This window comes from Capra hircus (assembly GCF_001704415.2).
Source record: "Capra hircus breed San Clemente chromosome X unlocalized genomic scaffold, ASM170441v1, whole genome shotgun sequence".
NCBI lineage: Eukaryota > Metazoa > Chordata > Mammalia > Artiodactyla > Bovidae > Capra > Capra hircus.
In genome coordinates this window covers 46,006,394-46,029,448 of record NW_017189516.1, presented here as the reverse complement: position 1 = coordinate 46,029,448, position 23,055 = coordinate 46,006,394, and the positions used below count along the sequence as shown (strand labels likewise).

The 23,055-nt window shown below is 36.9% G+C and overlaps 1 protein-coding gene across 1 annotated transcript in view; it reads right to left on the bottom strand.

Moving 5' to 3' along the window:
* KLHL15 (kelch like family member 15) overlaps window positions 1–22,782 on the bottom strand; it is a 33,115-nt gene extending 10,333 nt beyond the window's left edge. Inside the window, exons 1-2 of the mRNA XM_018043908.1 lie at window positions 22,583–22,782; window positions 9,787–10,498 (exon numbers count right to left, since the gene is read on the bottom strand). Of these exons, the coding sequence (XP_017899397.1) occupies window positions 9,787–10,491 (705 nt within the window). The 5' untranslated portion in view covers window positions 10,492–10,498; window positions 22,583–22,782. The remainder of the gene's footprint in view (window positions 1–9,786; window positions 10,499–22,582) is intronic.
* Between the last annotated feature and the right edge of the window lie 273 nt (window positions 22,783–23,055).

Genomic DNA, 23,055 nt, shown 5'->3' with positions numbered 1-23,055 from the left:
AGTCTTTGTTTATACCCAATCTTCTGGCCCCTTTGTCCTCTCCCTATTCATTCTATTGTGCTTCTTTGGTACCTGGGTTCCAATGGGTTTACAAGCGTCACTTTAGCACTATGTTGAAGTCCCAGTCAAAGTTACACCTTTACCCAGTTTGTTCTACCTCTAAGTCCACCATAATGGAAGCTGTGCCTTTGAGATAGCTGTTATACCATAAGAGATCTTCTAACCAAAGTTAACTCATAACTTCTCTCTGCCAAGAATAGAAGTTCTAGATTTACCTGGCCCTTTTCTCTGGGCTACTTACTGCTGCAATTTTACTCTAAAACCACACAAAATCCATAAGCATAACTAGCTTCTCCTTTCATGGCAGCAACAGGAAATTAATGCCTCTCTGATAATCTTAGACAAAGTTATTACAGACACTCTGCTTTAGAACAGAAAGCATAGGGCCAAAACCTTAAAACCTTCTCCATGAATGCCATCACTTAAAACACATTAATGAAGGGGACTATCCAAAAAGAAATGTGTGGCTCACCTTTTCACAGAGAAAGCATCTCTCTCATCATTGGCTCCTCATATAACAGTTTACCTATTTGTATATCAGGTGCTCTCAAAAGAAAGAATATGGGAAGGACGACACTTCTTTCATGTTCTGAACTACTTTCCTTATCCTTTCTAGGATTTAAAAAGCTGTCTTATTTTGAAACTTGGAAAGAATATATTATCACTTTTCATGCTTTGACACTTTAAAAATTGTATTATGAAAAGCATTTTGAAGTGAAAGTATTTTCAGTTCAGTTCAGTCGCTCAGTCGTGTCCGACTCTTTGCGACCCCATGAATTGTAGCACGCCAGGCCTCCCTGTCCATCACCAACTCCCAGAGTTCACTTGAACTCATGTCCATCGAGTCGGTGATACCATCCAGCCATCTCATCCTCTGTCGTCCCCTTCTCCTCCTGCCCCAAATCTCTCCCAGCATCAGAGTCTTTTCCAATGAGTCAACTCTTCGCATGAGGTGGCCAAAGCATTGGAGTTTCAGCCTCAGCATCAGTCCTTCCAATGAACATCCAGGACTGGTCTCCTTTAGGATGGACTGGTTGGATCTCCTTGCTATCCAAGGGACTCTCAAGAGTCTTCTCCAACACCACAGTTCAAAAGCATCAATTCTTCAGCACTCAGCTTTCTTCAAAGTCCACCTCTCACATCCATACATGACCACTGGAAAAACCATAGCCTTGACTACATGGACCTTTGTTGGCAAAGTAATGTCTCTGCTTTTGAATATGCTATCTAGGTTGGTCATAGCTTTCCTTCCAAGGAGTAAGCATCTTTTAATTTCATGGCTGCAATCACCATCTGCAGTGATTTTGGAGTAACTCTTAAAAACAGTGATCTAAAAATTCTGAATTGGCCATTTCCTCCTCTAATAATCTTTTAGTTTAATGTAATTGTGAGCATGCACATAGAGAAAATGTGAGAACTTAATAATTTTAAGTGTGGTTCCTAGAAATATATTTATTAAGTCAAAGAATTATTAGCTAGCCATTACCCTTGGGTAAAAATTCCATGATTCTCCCCTCACTGTCAAAATGTTGTATAATCCACTTAAGTTTTTAACTTTTAAAGGTAATTTGTTTATACTATTCTTAATTTTGAAAGAATTAAAATGAAACAGGCAATACAATTAAAACAGGCATTTCCATAGAGCTTACTACTTTTATTAAAAATCTACAATTTAAAAATATCTACTAAAAAGGGGTACAGTCTAAAAAATTAGTTTACGTTTTTAGCCAACTAATTTAAGGTATTATCAGCTGTTTCACCTTCTGATAGGATTTTTTAAATGCCCAATACACTTATACTAAACGAAAACAAAATGTCTTTTATTAGTTTATCCAGTTGTGGGGAGGTAGAAGGGGTGGGGACTGAGGGTTAGAATAATCTCTGAACTCAAGATCCCAGGTCTAAGACTTGACACTGTGCACAGGCCACTGTGTGACCATGGACAAGCCTCCAGTTTAGGTATTTTCCCATTATAAAAAGGAATACGCTGCATGAACAGATATGTCTCCGGCCCTTCCCACATTCACAACTACTAACCTAAATTTTGGAATGATGTCATGTAGAAGGAAGATTGAGTCCTGGCTGTCAATTTTATCATCCTTTCTACATGATCGAATATTCTCCAATACCCAGAAATAAAGCAATGACTGTCAGGGAACTTTAGTGGGAAAACAAATTATGTCTTTGGGAACCACAGCTACATTTGATACTGATTTTTATATTCAGTAAAATGTGGAAATCTTTATATGTTATACTGCAAAAGCATCTATCCTGATATCCGAAGTCTATTTATAAAATCATGCTCAGAACTGAAGTTGATCCTGATTTATGTGAAACAAAATCATCACAAAAAAGTTAGCTGCAAAAGGCCTTTAATTAATCCCTTTGTCCTGAAAAACTGAATAATGACCAGGGATAAGGCTATTTTAAAAATATCAGTTCCTGCTAAGCACAAATCCTCTTAGTAATACTGTAATTGCAGTCAAATGCCAAACGGTAAAGGCAAACTTTAAAAAAGGATTTACCCATCCTGTCTTCTCCAAGCAGGCAGGAGTCTAAAATATTGACAGAGCTTCGGAAGGCAAGCGACCAGGGCAAATGGGAGCAAGGGAGAGGACTCCCTGAGGACAATATTCTAATAAGAGTTTCAGCACAATCTGGTGAGTCCTCTTATCTGCTCAACTTTTCTATACAGTGAAAAATGTTTAACTCAAAAATAAATGTGTTTCAGATGTATAAAACAAATTATGGTTACCAAGAGGGTAGATGGGCAATAAACTGGGACATTGGGATTGACATATACACACTATAGCACAGGGAACTCTACTCAATACTCTATAATGACCTATATGGGAAAAGAATCTAAAAAGGAGTGGATACATGAATATGTATAACTGATTCATTTTGCTATACAGCAGAAACTAATACAACACTGTAAATCAACTATACCCAAAAAATTAATTATAAATAAATGTGCTTACAAAACTCTCTGGTGGCCCAGTTGTGAGGACTTGGAGCTTCTGCTGCCAAGGGCCTAGGATCAATCCCTAGTCAGGGAACTAAGATCCCACAAGCCCCGCTGTGCGGCCAAATAAATAAATGTGCTTAGAAAGTTTAATTTTCTTCCAATTTTCACGCAACAGTAATAGAGTACCACTAGAAATTAGAGTACACAAGCCTAAAGGTAGAAAATTTTGAAAGACTTAAGAACATCTTATCATTTGCTTATACTAATATTTAGAGAATACAACTAAGTTCTAGAATTCACAACATTTTTTTACACACTTTTTTCCTATTTATGGAAACACTCTCAACTATGTAAATATCTTATTTATAAATACGGAAGAGTAGAAGAAAGTCAAAAGTTTAATCCTAAAACTAACTTCTGAATGAGCAAGGCTTATCTATGACACAGAACATTTTCTGGGCAAATATTACATTTGAGAATTAAAAGTTTAAAGCCTAAAATCTTAATATGTCCCTGTGTTTCCTTTCCTGCTCCTTTTTCTCCAGTCACTTTCTGACTTCTCTGATCCTTTTCAATTTCTGTTTATCATGGTTTTTTCCCCCCTTAATTTTTCCCAATTCATTAAAAAAATTTTCTCCTTTTACAGGTAAACATGCTATCCCCATTCCATGTCTTCCTTTCCTTTTACTACAGTTAATTTCCAATTCTGTGCTTTTGTTTTCATCTCCCTTTTATTTAAAAGGAAAATTAGCACATAAGGTTGAATCTTTTTAACTCCAATTTTAGTAGGCTCCTGTCAGCTTAAGATAGTCTCTTTCAGGGGATGAACACCAGTCAACACCTAGACTACCAGCACTCTCCAGGAACCTGAACCTGGAGTGAATGTAAATCAAAGGTGGAAAATAAGAACATTCTTATCTATACACAAAGGGCAGAAGACTTGAGAAAAATACCCTGGGTAATTTTTAAAGAACTGTACGCGTATTAATTACAATCATCCAAGTCCAAGGAGCTGGAAGGGAGAGGTCAGCAAAAAGGAAACATGTAGAAAAAGATTTTAAATTAACTGAGAAAGTATGCTTAACCCATTGACCTAGTTTCAAACAAAAACCTGCTAATCTTGTGCTTTCACTCCAAGGGGCAAGTGAGCTGATTGTTGACTTAAGTAATTTCAAGTTTATAGCTATATAAGTCCTGTTAATATATGAAGGGGATTTTAAACTTTTTCAAAAACAACTCAAGCTTATTAGAAATTCTAATCAAAGTTCACACTTAAAATCCAGGTTATTATCTTTTAAAAATATTTTTACTGTCAAATACAGCACTGCTGTTTCTTTTAAAACTGTGAGGGTTAGAAGGAAATTTATTTTTCCTCTAGATTTGTCTGATTGTAGCTTAACTCATTAGAAGTAATTACTTTTTTTGAATTTTTGGGCAAACTGTGCTAACACTAGAGTTATTGGTTTGGTTTCTGGACAGAAATTTTGGATTGGTCAAGTCCGGATTAGTCAAAACATGTGCCTAAATGAAAGAATTCTGAAGGGTGCATACCACCTACACTTTTTATAGATGTGTCCTTGCTAAAAGCAAATGGAATAAAGTAGAATTAATCTATATTATCTATCAAGGCAATTGTTGTGCCTCAATTAACCAGAATATCACACTACCCAAACATGACACATTAATGTCACTTATGTGTCACAGTCCATTGTTAATGCTATATAAACCAACTATGCTGATAGGGAAATATTTGGAAGATTATCAGTGCTTTGTGAAGACCAGTTCTGAGAGCTACCATGTTCTTAGGAAGGTATTATAAGGGTCTAAGTAAGGTAAACTTGTAATACTTAAATTCTATCAGTTTCAAGGTGAGTCCAGGACACCTGCCTTATCCCCATTTCACAGTGTAGCTTTTAAAGGCACACCTTCTGCTCCTTAAGTAAAAAGACATTTTTTAAAAAGTGTTAGCATTTCTAAGCATAAAATTTCACTCTGATCCTAGGATTAATATTCACTAATAATGAATTTATCTTTTAATGGACTATCAAAATTATCTCAAGCCTGTAAATATCCTTATAACAACAAATTTTATCAAATGTAGATATGATTTGTTAAATCCAAATACAGTCTCAGTGAAGAATTAATATCTTTTCTCATGAAAACATTAGTTTTGCTCTTCAAAGGTTTATATAAACTCAATTTGGGGGGATATGGTGAATTACATTTAACAGATCAGAGGGAAAAAGCACATTAGGTATCTGAATATCATAAACTAGATTATAAAACAAAATATTTGAAATAAAGCAGAATTCATCTATATAACCTGATTCCTTCTAAAATATTTTTTTCTGAAAAATTTTAAGATTTTATGATTATGATTAATACAATTTCTAAGGACATCATTGGTATGCTAAATCTTACTTTATGCATATTTATGATATGGAAGATAAATCAATATATGGGTATTTTAATGACTAACGTAACAAATTTTCTAAAAAGATCTCTTCTGTACAAAACAGTACATATGCCTTTTGCCAAATACATGTTAACTTCATAAAATGTTTTTGATAAACCAATAATTGTTTCTTAAAAACTAAAAGACCAAAGAGAACAAAGTTTAAAACTATTTAAATCTTCATATCACTGAAATTCAGAATGACAAATGTTAGGCCTAATCTCTGTCAACAGATGCAATGACCATTAGAGTTGGTAAAAATATATGCCACAGACATTTACATTATGTAAAAACTGAAATTGATGTCTAGTATTAAAACTGGGAATCCACTATAGATAAAACGAATCATAAGAACTCCTTAACAACTGTATCAAAAGGACAAGATCCTTAAATTTATTTTCAGCTTTCCTGATTATACAGTAAAAACTCCAGAATTGCGCTTCCATATCTTATTCCCATATCTTATACTTTTTTCAGTGCCATTAAAATTTTAAGGCTATGTTTCATTCATGCAAACATGTTAGGATTTTCACAACTCTGTACCAACTTTTAAGCCACCCAAGCAGGGCCACAGGGGTAACTACGTGCTTTCTGCACCACAGAATCCTTTCCTCTCCCTACTCCAGTAGCTTGAACTGAGAAGCAAGCAGACCTGGGTTCCAGCCTGGACAGTGCCGCCTATTCTGGGATAAGACTCCCAGACCATTCTGAGCCTGTTTTCCTAGCTACAAAACAGAGAGAACCTATTGACTTTGCCTTTGTGTAGAGCACTCGGTGCATGGCCTGGCATGTATGTGTAAGGTGTTCAGATTAGGAGAATCACTGCCTTGAAGGAACTTGGTGTGGAAATCTCGAAGTCTTGGTCTTCTGGGTGAAGATCCTATCCCAGAGTATTCAGTATAGAAGTTTAAGACAGTTTGTTTTCAGCTAGGGAGAAATTCTAGTAGAGGACTAGGGGAAAAGAATAAACCTAAAGACTCTGGCAGATCTACAGGGCATGATCCAGGTCCCTGGAATCAGTGGGGGCTCTTCCTCCGGGAGAGGCAGAATGACCCCTTACAAAGCCACTGCTCAGGTCTGAGTTACTACCCAAGGAAGAACTAAAATCTCTCAAGATTCCTTCACCAAGTTCTGTTCAATCACTTTTGAATTGTCCTGAGGCCAGGGGAAGGATTCAGACAAAGAGATGCTATTCTCAAGTTATCTGCATCAGCCACTCCATAGAATAATTAGATAAGGTAAGTTATCTGTTAATTGAACACTAAACCTAACAGAACATTTCTAAAGGCTAGAACTCCAGGAGAGGGGTTAAATATGTGAGAAAGGCTGTTTAATGTATGCACCTTTAGAGTTTCTAAAGCACAATTTAACTCCTTGAACTTCTAGAGCAGCTTGGTGCAACAGAAGATAATCTGAGCCACAAATGTGAGCCAGAGATATAATTTTTATGCTTTCTATCAGCCATATTTTAAGAAATAAAAAGGTAAAATTGACCTTAATAATGTATTTTGTTTAATCCAATATATCCAAAATATCATTTCAACATATAATCAATATAATAGTAATGAGATAATTTATATCCTTTTTGTCATCTTTTAATCTTTGAAATCTCAAATGAGATATGTCACATTTCAAGTATTCAAAAGCCACAAGCAGTGACTGTACTGAACAGAGCAGTTCTAGAGTTATAAATATACAACTTTTTTAACTAAGAAAGAATAATCTTTTAATTTTGACACTTTAGCTAGTTTCAGTTTCTATAAATTGAATGGAAGAGTTCCAATTTTTTTAAAGGGAGGGGAACTTTATGAATGTAAAAGAAACCTAACACAGAATAGTGTGAATGAAGTCCTTGACGATTTGGGGCCACTTAGCCTCCTAATACAAAAAAGAATGGTAAATTCTAAGTTTGATCAGAGGTGCTAAGCGGTTTTCCAAGACTTTCTCTAGCATTACAACCATATTTTCCTATAACTGTTCCTGAAAATACAGGATGCTAGATGTTAGATGTGTTAATAGGAAATATAAGGAAGAGAGCAACTAAGTTAACACCAACACAAGGAAATCTGATAAATTCAGAATGTGGGGACACACTAAGAAAATTGCTAATTTGATTTTTCTCAAAAAAAAAAGTGGGGGACTGTTTTAGATTAAGAAAGATTAAAAAGACATGATAACTAAAAGCAATGCATAAACCATGACTGGATTCTAGGGCATCTGGGGGACAACTTTGAATATTAACTAGCTATTAGTTGATACTAGGGTCTTACTGTTAATTTTCCTGGGTGGAATGTATTGAACTTGAGTAGGAAAACATCCTTATTCTTAGAAGAGTTATGTTAATAAGTATTAAGAGACAAGATGTTGTATTTTTGACTTATTCTCCAAGATTCAGCAAAAGAAAATCTATATAGAGAAAATACGGTAAAATGTTAACAGTTCTTGAATCTAGGTGATGGTTACATAGCTATTCATTATACTATTCTTTCAACTTTTTCTATGTTTGAGTATCCTCATCATAAACAAGAAAAAGAAGGCACCATTCCAGATTAAGAGAGAGACATCATAACTAATGTGCTATATGAACCTTGATTAAATCTTCAAAAAACAGCTTAAAAAGACATCTTGGAGATAACTGAGAATAACAAAATAAACTGGGATATTACATATTAAGGAAAGACTGTTAATTTCAATAATGGTATTATGGTTGTGTAGAATTACCTCTCTCTTGCAACTCAGCACTAAAAAATCATTTACTGCTATCAATTATCCATCATAATGTCTTACAAGAGAGAAAATTTTATTTTATTTTCTATTTCACGAGCACCTCCATCTAAACTGAAGTTGGGGAGGGCAAGGTTGTTTGCTTTAGTAGTGGGAAAGCATCTACATCTAACATGTAAAGACAAAACAGGATTCCCTAGGAAAAGAAGGCAATAAAAACAATAAGGAAAAAAATCAAAACAGCAGAGGAAAAATGATTTGCACTGCTGACATGGGGCTGATTATCACTGAACAAAAAGTAATTAAAAAGTGTATTCTTTAGTTTCAATTATGTCTGCCATATCAGTATATTCTGAGAATAAAGATAAAATCCCACAAAATTGAGTTATCTATTGAAAAGTATACGTTAACGATATTTCACACCATTTCAGAGGGGGAAAAAGACACATCCCAGGCGGCTGAGTGTTGTTTGAAGGCACAAATTTGCTTATTTTTCAAATGGTATAAACAGCCCTTCTTTGCAAATATTGTATTTTTATCACCAGGTCTGGCAACTAAAACTGAGGAACTACCTAACATGAAGGGTGTCAACCAAAGATTTAAGTACGCTTTCTAGAAAGAAGAAAAGATGCAAGAGGTAAACGGAGCCCCAGAGGTAACTATGTGATTAGAAACCAATTAAGTTAAGCAATTACCGAAAATGCTTTCTCTCCTTTGGGCAAGAAAGGATCACAACTGAGACTGGTAAAAAATGAAAAATGCTTACATGCAAAAAGGCCAAGGCTGTTTTGGAGAAAGACAATTTTAAGATAACAGAACTATTACATGGGGAAAGGTACACAGGAATGTTTGATCAATGTAGATAGAAGATTTATAGTCTTATTTGCTTTGAAATGCCAAAAACAACTGTTTTGGACAAATATATGTTTTCATGGTTAAATGTAGTTAGTATTCACAGTGCGGGTCGGGGGGTGGCAGGGAATGGACAAAGAGGGGGATGCAGAACTAGGTAAGAGAAGGGAAGAAAATCACCACCAAGGCCTACTGCTTTTCAAGATCTATTTTATGTTCTTCCTTACTACATTTTAGAGGAATAAGAGGTTGTGTTAATGTTTAACATTCAGAACTATAAAACTCCTCTCGACTCTAATTTCAGCATGTATCACTTAAATTAATTTTTAAAAAGAGAGCTAGACTGACCCAGTTCAGATTTAATTACTCTGTGAAAAGAATGAGAAGCTAAAGCAAACTTACAATCTTTTAGATTAAATAATTATACTTCAACTTTAAAAGTATCTTCTAAGTGAAACTACTCTACCATCTACCTGGTCCATCTTTTACCCACAAAATGTGTTTTTAAAAAACCTAAATACACAAGCTGCAACAAATTAGACTTTTTATGTGTAACTATTCTTAAAAACTATTTAAGTATTCTTAAAACTATTTAACTATTTAACTTAAAACTATTTATTCTTAAAAACTATTTGGCTCAAACCAAGCCTGGGAATCTTATCTCTAAAGACATAGTGTTTTATTAGCTAAATGATGAGTTTTGTCTATTTCTTTCAAATGCACCAACCTTTTCAAAAACACTGGATGGGGTCATCAGACAAAATCTGATGTTCTGAATGATGGTATCGGTATGTCTCCAGCGTCTTCTATCATGCCGCAGCCAAGACTGCACAGCCTCGTACAGCTCTATTTCTGGGAATCTGCTCAGATGATCATTATCCAAGTAAGACATGAGCTTCTCAAAGCTCAGGTAAGACAGGAAGTCAGGCCTGGACATGAGTGGTACAAAGTTGTCTAGCAGAAAAGTATCCAACTTCTCCCTGACTCCTTCGATGTTTACACCAAAATCATCTAAGAGTCTCATAATTTCTGCACAATTTTCTAAGCAGATTTTTGCTAACAGGAAAGAACAGCAGAACTTCACCACCTCTATAAGTTGAACATACATGGCAGCCTGAAGAATCTCGTGAACTGTGCTCATACTCAATTCTATAGTTCCATAGTACATAAACTGAAGGACGTGGCTGAAGCCTGTAGCAGTTAGACCTTTTAAGTGAATTTTGTTCTGATCTCGCTCCCTCATGTCTGCAGTAAACATAATTCTGAAGTAATCACTCTGGGTAGCCAAGAGTGCTTTATGGGCCTGGAACTGATGGTCTTCAATAACCAGAGTGACATCAAGAAGCAACCCCTCCTCATACAGTGCTCTGAACCCAGCAGAGACACTGGTGTCATGGATGGAGGAACAGAATCCTTCCATGTCCCCTGCCATGGATCACCTGGAAAAAAAGTAATCAAAGAAAACTGTGTTAATCATTTCCATGCATTCTAAAGACATTATTAACTTAGAACTTAAACAATTTTTTAAATTATCTCAATTCTACTGTGTTAAGTCTCACATATACAAACCCTTTGGGAGAAGACAACTTAAAGATTTGCAGGTTAATATTTTTGGCTTCCCTACCTGGTGAAAAAAATCTATTAAATATCTATTCAACAACAGTAATTAACTTACAAATATATGCCTATCACAGTGACTTTACACTGTTTACCAAATATATTTAAACATGTCCTCAAATCATCAACCAAAAAGAATTTCTTATCCAAATGCTAAATCATGAGACAAAAAAGAAATTAAACCAAAAAGTATACTGTTGACCTTGAAACTTAGCCAAACTTAAACTGACCTTGAAACTTACCCAAAGGAAATAATCAGATAGATATGTCAACTTGTACACACAAAGGTTTTTCTTTCTAGCCTCATTTATGATTTTAAAAACTGTAAAGTATTCAAAAGCCCAACAACAGAAACAAGTATGGTGCAGTCCTATAATGGATTACTGTAATAACTAAAAACGATGGCAGCAATATACCTAATTCTGACAAAAACATTTACTATGTATTGTTATGTGAAAAAAAAAGGCAGGTAACTACAGTATGCTCAGTATATTTTCAAAAACTAAATATACACACACACACACACATATATATATATATGTTTAGATGAGAAACAGTCTGGAGGAATATATACCAAAATTATGTCCCTGGGGTAGTGGGATTTCAGGAAATTTTGAGTATACTTACTTACCTCATTAACTTTATTTTAAAAAACAGTGAGCTTATATATTTAAAACATAAATATACAATTTTAAAGGAAATTAAACTGCATTTTTGCATATCAGAGAAATGAAACCAAAATAGTGGAATTAGATCTCTTAAGCATAATAATTCAGTCTATCAGATGTCTTATGAAGCTAAGTAATTTTCTTCTTTTCACACAACCTCCCCCCGCCCCAGGCCAACTATCGGTCCTCTGCTCAACTCTCACCCTCACATACCTCTGAGCTTCCTCCCCAATGACACATCCTTATCCACGAATTCCCTCCCAACCCTTTCCACTGTGCCCTGTGGAACCCTGCTTCAGTGTAAACAAACTCCCCTACAGCGTCATGCTGGTCACAGAAAGTTTTCTCTGCAGTCTGATTTAAAAACAAAACAAATACCCTCTTCTATGTTCTTAGAACAAAATGCTCTTCTATAGCTTACAACCTACCTCCTGAGCCTTCTCTTGGCTTTCTACTGTCCTTTTTCTAAAGTATGGCTTTTCTCTTAGTTAAAATCCACCTTCTATTGCTCCCTGTTATTTATCACATACACATATCCTGATCTCTCTTCCCTCCACATTTGCTGATGACTGTGTTACTTGGCTAAGACTCATTTTCTCCACCTCTTCAATGTTCACCTAAGATCGCTCACCCAAAAACTGAGAGGTGAAGTTCCCTGATCACCTAAACTCTTGTCACCTCCCTTCTTACTCCATTTTAAAATCTTATGCTCAAATCTGCTAGGCCTCACCACAATCAGGAACTGATCCACACCTGAAATCTTGTCAACTTCCCACTCTCTGGCTTAATATTCTCCTCCCCTTTCATTTGGTCTGTCACCTCCAAACTTTACCTGTCCTTCTCCAGCTTAGATCTTCTGGTATCAGACCCCAACTCCCAACCTCTTTCCTTACCCTGGTTGGGTGTTTGGGTGGGCCATGAGCCCTCCAGTGAAGCAGCTGGAAACACAGTCATTGCTGGCACCTGCTCCATCCTCTTCTTCAGATAGACCATCGCTGCCAGCCTCACCACTCATCACAGATGCCTTCCCCTTTGTTAACTAAAAGAGCACCTCTGTGTGCCATTCAGGAATCCCCTCTGCACCCTGGGTTTGGCAGAGCCTTCAGCTGCCGAGAGTAAAAACAGTGCTTTCACAGACGTACTTACTAACAGGCACTGTCTCTCCACTCTTTGGGCAAGCTATCACTCGATTTGACTACTTTGTTTGACACTCTATTTTAACTCCCTGACATATTAACCCATTTATTCAGTAGTTATCCCAGTCTGGGATTATCTCCAAGAAAATAAAAACCCTTTGTTAATAAATAAGAAAAAAGTCTGAAAGGATAATAAACTAAAATGCTAAAAAAAAAAACCCGGTTATCTTGGACAGGAGACTATCCGGCAAGTCTTTTTTTTTCTTTTGGCTGATCTGTGTTTTGCTAATCTATCTTCAATAAAAGCATCTTACTGCTTTCAAAAAGCTCATTTTAAAAAATCTACAAAATCCTCTGTCAAATCCAGTGGTTACATCACAGTCCCTTGTTTCGCAGGATCTTTCTGCAGCATGACCTACTCCCTTGGCTCATCACTCTCTCAGTTTCAGGCCTCTATTTTCCTAGTTCTCTTCCTATTTGGGGGCTGCTTATTTCTCAATCTCCTTCCTGGACTTACTTTTCTTGAGCTATCCCTTAAACATGGGTGTTCCCCAGGATTCTAGTCTTGCACCTTTTATCTTTTCATCTAAACACTGTATTTCCCTCAAAGATCTCATCTAAACCCATGGTTTCTACTAACATTTACCTTTACCAATGCCTTGACCATCACTGTCCCAATCGCTATCCTTACACTAGTACTACATAGCACATCTCCTGTTAGATACCTCTGGGTGCACCACAGGGATCTCAAAATCATGTCTAGACAGAATCCTAATTCTCTCCTCTCCCCAGTCAGTTCTTTCTTTTGTATTCCCTTCTTATCAAGAGGATTCCAGGTGCCTCTTTCTCCCCATTTGTCCCTAACTTACACCCGTAAGTCTTATTAATTATACTACATGCTCACTTACGTTAACCTACTTAAGACAGTAAAGTATGCACAAGATACTTTACATCAAAATTTTTATTAGTAATCCATTAATCCAAAAGCTATATACTTTCATTTTGGAAAGGGAGAACACAAGAGAGCTGTCTATAATTTGGAAAATCGATATAAAATATTTTAGACACTGTAATCAATGCTTGGCAGAACTACTTTACTAACACATTCAAGATTAAAGCAAGCTATCAGATTTTATTTCTTGAATTATTTTAAAGGCAAATTTAACGAACTTAGAATTTTCCAAGTCGATATAAAGCACATATATACAAATGCATACTGTGAACAAAAGAACATCATTCACCGTGGTATCTGAATAATTAAACATTCTGGTTAGTAGAGTGCTGTCAACATCACACTAATTAGCAGTTTTCAAAATAATTTGAATAAAAAATATAACAAATTAAACTGGATGAAAATTTCAGTATTTCACTATCTTTCTCAGGATCATTAAGGACACCAACTATCACTCTGACTCATCAAGATTTATTGGTCACTTTTAATGTAGATTTAATAATGGAAGGCTGAACACCAGCATTCACATACTTGAGATGAAACTGCTTTGTGTCATTATCTGTTATTTTGACAGTGCCTAAAATACCCTGTATTTCACTTCTTGTCAAAGTAACTCTCTCTATTCAACAGGTATCACTATGTGATAAAGTCTCAAACAGCTAATATTCACCTTTCTGACAAAGAGTCTATCTAAAGGAAAGTTTTTAAAGGAGACCCTATGCTTTCTCAAAAAAAAGTAACCTAGCTTCCAGATACTTAATATGGTGTAAACATCATAGCACAAAGGAGGTGGGAGGGAATTGGTAAGCTGTGAGGCAAAAGATCCTTTCGGTCTTTAGACGTAAGGGCAGCACCTGCTGTCCTCTAGGCACCCAGCCCACAGAGGGGGGTTCCTAGCAGACAGGCTTCCATGGACACACTAACAGTATGTCAGATACAATCAGATGGGGCTGGGAAATATGAATTAAGATGAGTGCTCCTGTGTCAAGAATCTAGAAAGAAGAGAGAAAGAAAAAGAAATAGACGTGCACTGTGTATGACTGGAACTAGAACATGTCGAAGAGTAGCTTCTGCTCAGTTGTGGGCACCAACTTTTGCCTGTCATGTGGGCTGAGTATCAGAGAATGCCAGTCAACTGAGAAAAAAGAGGAAAGCCAAGACAGAAGAAAGGGAGTGCTCCTTAACGCCTTCATTTTCCCAGTCCCTAGGCCCAGCTCCACTCCTGCCAGTGGGTGCTGAGAGAAATCCTTACATGCTCAGCATAAATCCCCCCACACTCGCCTTTACTACCTCAGGTGGGTTTTTCCTACCTATAACCAAGGTTCCTAACTAAGACAGTTTTAAAATAGAAATAGCTATACTTTGAGTAAGTTACTCAAACTTTCTTGGCCTTATCTCCACATCTACAAAAGCATTAAACATGATTTCTAAAGATTTTTAATCATAAAACTTTCATTTATTTTACTTTTATATGATTTTACAGATGTGTAAAGCACTTATAAAGATATGCAAAGTAAATAAACTATAGCTATGTTTTAGGTCTTAGCAATGCACGTCTGAAGTTTATCTGATCTAAAGTTCTACTAATTTGTAATAGCTTGGAAATTTGCAGTTACTCTTTCTACATGAAAAAGCTTTGTGCATCTATCAGTGTGACAGCTTTAGGGAAGGAGCAATATCTTACACTTTCATGGGAAGCATATATATCGATACTCAGTATCAATGTTAACTGCTCAACATGATACAGTCTCTAAACAGTAGCGAGTACAGGTCTGGAGTCAGATGTCTGTGTTTGAATCCTGGTTGTACCTCTTATTAGCTCTGTGACCTTGGAGCAAGCTACTTAGCCTCTCTGTGTTCTAAATGTCCTCATCTGTAAAAAGGGGATACTAATATTAACAGAGCCTATCTCATTAGGCTGCTGTGAGAAATAAATGAGTTAATACACATGACAACATAGAACAGCATATGGTCCTTAAGTATACCATAGCTTTAGGGCCTATTATTACGCCCCTTCACATACAGTTACTGGAATGAATAAAATAACCCTGACCCTTTAACAGTCCAGTTAATGTGGAGAAACCCTTCTTAGCAACAGCACTTCAAATCCAGCTTATTTTCTTAGTAAAGTCTCTCAGGACTCAAGCCAACTCTGACTTGATAGATGAAGATATAATATCCACAGGTAATATTTTTCTTCAAGGTCATACAACTAGTTTGAAACAGAGTTAAGGCTAGAACCTGATTTGCAAAACATACAAAATAGTGTGGCTAGAAAAGGCAAAATCTTTGAAATCAGAGCACTTATTAGTACTTACCATCAGTGTGTCTGGGAGAAATCTAACTTCCTGACCTCAGTTTCCATCCATATATTAGGAACAATCATCATCTATTATTATTGAGTTGGGGTGATGATCAAATAAATTAAGGTAAGTTAAATGTCTAGCCCAGAGGGAAGCACCCCACCAGAGGTCAATCAATGCTGCCTTCCCTGTCTAACTCTTACCTAATGTCCTTATCACCCACACAACCACAGGAACTTAACACCCTTCAAACTCCCCTCTACAGACCCCACACCACCCTAAGGTTTACCACAATGCAAATTTATGAGAGATCAGGAAATGTATTGGTAGTCAAAACACTGGACCTTGTTTGCAATGGCATTGTTTTCCATTTTTTCTCTCCACACAAGCACAATTTTCTAGCTTTTCTGCCCCAACAAGAGTAACTACTCTTTCTATCTGTGCTGTTCAATATGAAAGCCACTACCTATGGGGTTTTTGAACATTGGAAATATGGTTAGATCAAATTGAGATGTGCGTTAAGTGTAAAATGAACACCAGATTTTGAAGACGTAGTACAAAAAAAGGAAAATATCTCATTATACAAATTTTTAATAGTGACTACATGTTGGAATATTTTGGATATACTGAGTTAAATAAAACATTACAATTAATCTCACCTGTTTTCTACTTTTTAAAACTGTGGCTATGAGAAAATTGTAAATTACATATGTGGCTTGCATTACATTCTATTGGACAGCATGGATCTGTAACATAAATGTTTAAGGCATCAAACAACCAAACTTACAAATGAACACGAGAAACAAAACCACCTTGTTCACAATCCATACCCTGGAAGCTATAAAGAAAAAAAAAAGGCTTAAATTAAAATAAAACAAAAATAACACACAAAAAACACATATAAGCAAATAACAAGAAAAAGTGTAAGAACAATACAAAAAGGAAAACACAAAATTTATATAGATAATTATAGAAATTTAAGGAATAGATTAGTAATTGTAAGAACTAATCATTGTAAAAGTAAACAAAATCAAATAATTCTACAAAATCAATGAGGTTTGGAGAAAAAAAAATCTGTTAAGGAGCTTTGAGAAAAGTTATTTACTAACAAAATGCTCAGTGTACAAAAATCATGTATCCTCACTCTTGAAAACAGGTAAGTCAGATTAAGAGAAATCATGGGTTTATAAACCTGCATACCCCTGGCCTTCTACACTTCTGTATTCTACATTTGGCCTTCAGAATTCCAAACAGTAGGTTTTTTTCAAAAGGGGAACCAACTTAAACTAAATGACAAGGCATACTTATATTATCAGGAAAGAAACACTGGAGTTTGTCCCCTTCCATAAACTTGGCACTGACTAAAGAAAAAATAAAGCCTCACATTCTCTGTGCATGAGAATGAGTGGTATAGTATTTCTCAAAGTGTGGTCCAGGGGCTTCAGTCCCCGAAGAGGACTTTGTGAGATCAAAAAAATTTTCATAATAATTTTAAAAGTGATTTTTCTTGTTTACTTTCATTCTCTCAGTGTTTTCCAGAGACTACACGTGATAAGAAATGATAAGAAGCCATTGTCTTTTATTAAGCCAGACATTAAAGAGACTTGCAAAAATGTAAAACTATGCTATTCTTCTAAGCTTTTTGTTGTTTGGGAAGTAGTTATTTTTCATTTAAAAAATGCTATTTAGGAACTTCCCTGGTGGTCCAGTGGTTGAGACTCTGAGCTCCCAATGCTGGGGGCTCAGGAACTAAGATCCCATAGGCCCTAGTGAGGCCAGAAAAAAAAATTTAGAATTAACAAGTAATGGGATTTTAAATTCATTTAAGGTATTTTTCAAACTTCCCAGTTTTAATTTCTACAATGCTCAATATAAATAGATACAACCCACATAAACAAAAGCTCTTTGAGATTCCAATAAATTTTAAGAATATAATGACGTTCTAAGACCAAAAAATTAAGTACCACTGACTGTACAAGAGATAAATGACAATATACACACACATACACAAAGCAACCTCTTCCTACCTCTGCTCTGAAAGACCATTACTGCTATTTATACCACAGAAATTTCTAACAGTTCAAACTCTCCAGTGACGAGTAAAGAAAGTCTGGTGAGGGTAAAACTAGACAGGAACTCAAAGGCAAAGAAATTAAATGCTTCCTTTTCAGCTAGAAGGCTGTCATTCTGATTGGAAGGCAAAATTCCAGGCAAGTAGATATGTTTCAAAATTAACCTCCATGTTTATGCCATAAGCAATAATTTAATGCTTTCACACTATCTCCACAGCTGCTTGAAAATTCATACAAATCCCTAATTTATTCAATACCAAAGCTAGATTCTCAGAGGTTGATATGCATATCTTCAGCGAAAATTTGAACTTATTTCATATTACCTTCATCCTCAAACTGTTAGCCTACCAATGTTAAACCTTACGTAGAAAATGCCATACTTGCATATTAAAAAGAAAATGCAAGGCTTACTACAGATAAAAACAGAATTAATTTCTGAGTCATAAAATTCCTCACAATTTCTTTAATCTATAAAGTAAAAATCTTTTATTTAACAACCTCAAAGTGACCAACTTAATCTAAAAGGAAAGAAAAATTCAAAAACAGACCAACTTTATTAGCTCTATTCGCAGCCCTTTTACCCTGAGATATACTGCTCAAACTGAGAAACAATTAAGTCTAATATTAGAGAAAAGGCTGCATAAGTTAACTAATTTGTTTACTACTGGAAATTCTTTCTTGTCCATCAAAATGTTTTTATAAGTCAGTACCAAACTGCCAATGACTATTTAACTAAGCTTTTAGGAAGGCTCTGGGTCCTCCAGCCTCCCAGTTGGCATCTGTTATCTAAATTACTTCATTTTTCAGGTATGTTTAGCATTTAGTCATCCTATAATAAAAAGAACCCTTATGAGAAAAAAAACCCACTCCTGTTTCAATGCTATTTTTTCATCAGAAGATTTTAGTTTAATGCTCCTCTGCTTATTCCTCACAAGTAAAAGTAGTCCAAGAGTGATGTCATGGAAAACAGCTTCCCTAGCCTTTAGAGATTGGATCCAGTGAGAATTCTAGGAAAAGCCTCTACTGGGGAATACAACCCCGAATCTTCTAAGTTACTTTCTAACATGAAATCATCAATACTATAATGTTAACATCTTAGTTTTACACAAGAAGTAAACAACTAAACTGAACCTTCTGGAAGGTCTTGATGTTATGATACGGATTTCCTGTAAATCTTTTAAGTGATGCAGAATCATTAACTAAATTCAATGATCTTATCAGAGACAAAGAATAAATCTTCTATTCGTTTTTATCTGCTTCAATGATTCAGCCAGATGAATTATAAAGGGCTTATATTAAAAACAGAAAGCCTGTGGAAATATCTTGCCTTTTCTCGTTTCTTTATTCCAAAGCTAAAATTTTTAATTCTGAAAAGGCCTCTCACTTTTGGACCAGCAGCAGTATGTATGTATATGTACATGTGTGTATACATATACACACAAACACATACCCATGGCAAAGATGAACTATGAGAGTTTCTCCAGTGACTCCTAGAACAGCAATAATAAATAATAATTATCTCCTAATTCCTGCCCCTTGTTCACCCTGTTCCAGACACACTAGTCTCTTTGCTGCTTCTTGAAAACCAGTCAACACACCCACCTTAAAGCCCCTAAATTTGCCGTTCCCTCTGACTGGATCGCTAATCCCAACATACATGGCTCCCTTTAGGTCTTTACTCCAGTGTTTTATCTTGGTGAGGCAACCCCTGCCCCGCAACCTCTCTCTAAAAGAGAAAACCACCCACCCACCCTATGCAACAGAAAATCTTTTTTTCTTTTCTGTTTTATTTGTCTCCACAGTATACTAAATGAGATACAGGCTATATTCCTTACTCAGTTTATTTTTCTGTTGTTTCTTTTCTTTTTTTTTGTTTTGTATTCACTGTTGTATTCCCAGAACCTTTCTAGGAATGCTGCTTGGCACATAATAAGTGCTTAATAAATACTTATAGGATGAATAGATAAGTTTAACTCTCAGAACCCTCCATGTTCTGTAACCATCCCTGATTTAGAGATGAGAAAAATCAAAACACACAGGGGTTAAGTAACTTGCCCAAGGCTATGATTCCTAATAAGATGGGGCCAGTCTGACTTCAGAGCCTTGGAGTTTAACCACTATCCTACAATCTTTCACCAATAACTGCCTTTCATGTCTCTTCAGTTTAAAAAAAAACAAACAAACACATGAGGACTTCCCCGGAGGCACACTGGTTAAGACTCCCCGCTTCCAATGCAGGGGGTGCAGGTTCGATCCCTGGTCTGAGAACTAGGATTCCACATGCAGTGTGGTATGGCCAAATTTTTTTTTTAATTATGGGGAAAAAAAGTCCACATGGACTGAAAGTGAAAGTCTCTCCGTCGCATCCAACTCTTTGCAACCCCATGGACTGAATTTTCCAGGCCAGAATACTGGAGTGGGTAGCCTTTCCCTTCTCCAGAAGATCTTCCAAACCCAGGGACCATACCCAAGTCTTCCGCATTGCAGGCGGATTCTTTACCAGCTGAGCCACAATGGAAGCCCAAGAATACTGGAATGGGTAGCCTATCCCTTCTCCAGCGGATCTTCCCCACCCAGGAATCGAACCGGGGGCTCCTGCATTGCAGGCGGATTCTTTACCAACTGAGCTACCAGGGAAGCCCACATGGACTACACCATACCAATTCAAAGGAAATATATTCTAATAATTTAATCCAACCCCTCCTAAACTATAGATTCATTCTCCTCACAGTTAATGGTTTTCACTCTCAAAACATTTAAAATAGGAAAAGGCAAATTTGACAACTGACGTGCCACATAATTTGGGGAGCCCAGGGCAAAATGAAAATGGGGGACCCCTCGTTCAAAAGCTGGAAAAAAGTGTCATTAAAGGTACTAAAGTATTAAAAAAAAAAAAGGTACTGAAGTATAAAGCTTTCTCCTTTCTTCTGAGGTCTCTCTCTATATATCATGGTGTTCTTTTAATTTGCTGTTTAATGCATTCTAAGTAAAGATAAATCAGAAATTTACATTATTATCATGAATTTTACTGTTCACCTTTATATTGTACAATATCAGCTTTATGCACTGATTATTAAACCAAGTTTGGGGTTCTTCTGGACACCCATGAAGCCACACCAGTCCCAGTTCCAAAATTTTACCCCCAGGTAACCCAGATCAAGGCAAAAAGATGGCCAAACTTTGAAAGTCCCAATAAAGCAATGGTTTGCCAAAATTTTATCTTCAGGACAAGCAGTAAGTCCAACGTATAAAAGCTAGCACCTTAAAGTAGGCTCTTCCTTTTGCTAATTTAATCCTGCCGCCTTATATTATTCTGCCCTTTTTAAAAAAACAAAAGCATATTCAGAAAGACAATCGGCATTGGATTATAAATTTAATAAAACATTTCAGGAAAAAAACTCAGAAAACCCATTTATTGGCTAAAACTAACTATATATTTTAGAAAGCTTCTCTTTCACTTTTTATGACCCATTTTTAAAAGCCAGACCATATATTTTTAATGTGCCAAATAAGAATGATCCCATACTGTTACACATATATATTATAAATTCTGATAAAAAATTCCGATTTTCAACCCACAAGTATTTAAGGCTTATGTATTTCATTATCCCCCCCAAGCTAATCAGCAATAAAAAGTGCAAATTAACATCCCTTACCATAGAAAAACTGGTTCCAAGCACCAACTAAGTGTGGTGATGATTAAAAAGAGAATTAAATTACATAAAAACTATATTAAGTGTCAAAAAGCTGAGATTCTCTATACATTTCTAGATCTATTAGTTACAGAAATCCAAATGCATGTATAAGCTCTCCAAAAACAATTTTCAAATTAGGAGAAATATTCAGGCATCTTGTTTCCTAGATATGAAAAACAGGCAATAAAAATTAAGGTATATATCTTAACAGCATTTTCCAAATGACAATTTTATCAAGATATTAATCTTGAAAAACGTAAATCCGAAAAATAGAAACGACTCAACAAATGCAAGGTGTTTAATATTCCGAGTAAGCAAAAGGCCATAAGCGGCCTAGAAAAATGAAAAGCAAAGCACCTCAGAAACGTTAAATTTGAATTAAAGAATACCGTTATTTAAATAAGCAGTTAGCATTTCGGAGAAGAAGGCCAAGCAACGTGACTATATCTAATCGATTCAGAGCAGTGCTTTACTAATTTCCGTCCTTATCGCTTATAATATAGGGAAAAAAGAGGCAGCAACAGTTAGCCACTACAACATTCACCACTCTGGCAAAGGTTACTTTAAAAATTGCCTTGCATTTTTACAACACTTTACAGCTACGGATTATTTTCACATATATGACCTCATACAGTCCTCACTACCCTGTGATGTGGCTATTACCGACTCGATTTCATAGATAAGAAACCGAGGTTCAGTAAGCGATTTTCTCAGAGTCACCTAGTCGAACCCAGACCTTCTGATTCCGCGTTTTACGCCTCGCATTTCGCATAGTTCTATTTCAGGCAAAAATAGCATTTTTAAAGGGAAGGAGCGGGATAGGGAGAAAATAATCATGGTACCTGCAGCTGTGTGCTGCAAAAAATGGCTGAATTATGCTTCTTCCTTTTTTTTTTTCCTCTTTGGGAAAAAAATTAGATTTCAAACAATCTAAGTAAACTCAAAGACAAATTAGATCTCGGCGTCAACCAAATGTGCGACTGGGGTCAGTGCAAAGGAGCTACCGAATCCGAGCCTAGCGCGGAGCCGCGGACGAAGCCCGGGCTCCCGCAGGCCGGAGGGCCAGGGGCGGCTACGCACCTCGGGGGTCTGTCCAGCCTCTAGTGGACGGCAGTCTGCATCAGGAAGAAGCGGGCCAATGGGCCGGACGGTGGGCGGTCGGGCGCCGGGACGGCACTCGGCAGGCTCCTCGAACGTCTACAAGAAGCCGCTCCCGGGCCGAGCCGGGGCGCTCTGGCGGGGGGCGAGACTGCGCGCCTGCGGCCCCCACGAAACCAGTCCTGGGAAAGAAGACAGCACTGAGGAGAGATTCGAGACAGTCGGGCGAGGCGGAGCGGCGTCGGGGCCGGGGCCGGCCTTGCCAACGCCAGGGGCTTCGCAGCGCCCGGCGGGGTTCGGCGGGAGGGCCGACGCGGGGCCTCGGGCGGAGAGAGGGGCTGGGGGGCCGCGGGTAGCAGGAGAAGCACCGGCGATGAAGACGTCGACGACGGCGTCTCCGGGCTTCTGCCCCAGAGCGCGCGGAGCCTCAGGATCACCCACGCCGGGGGTGGAGG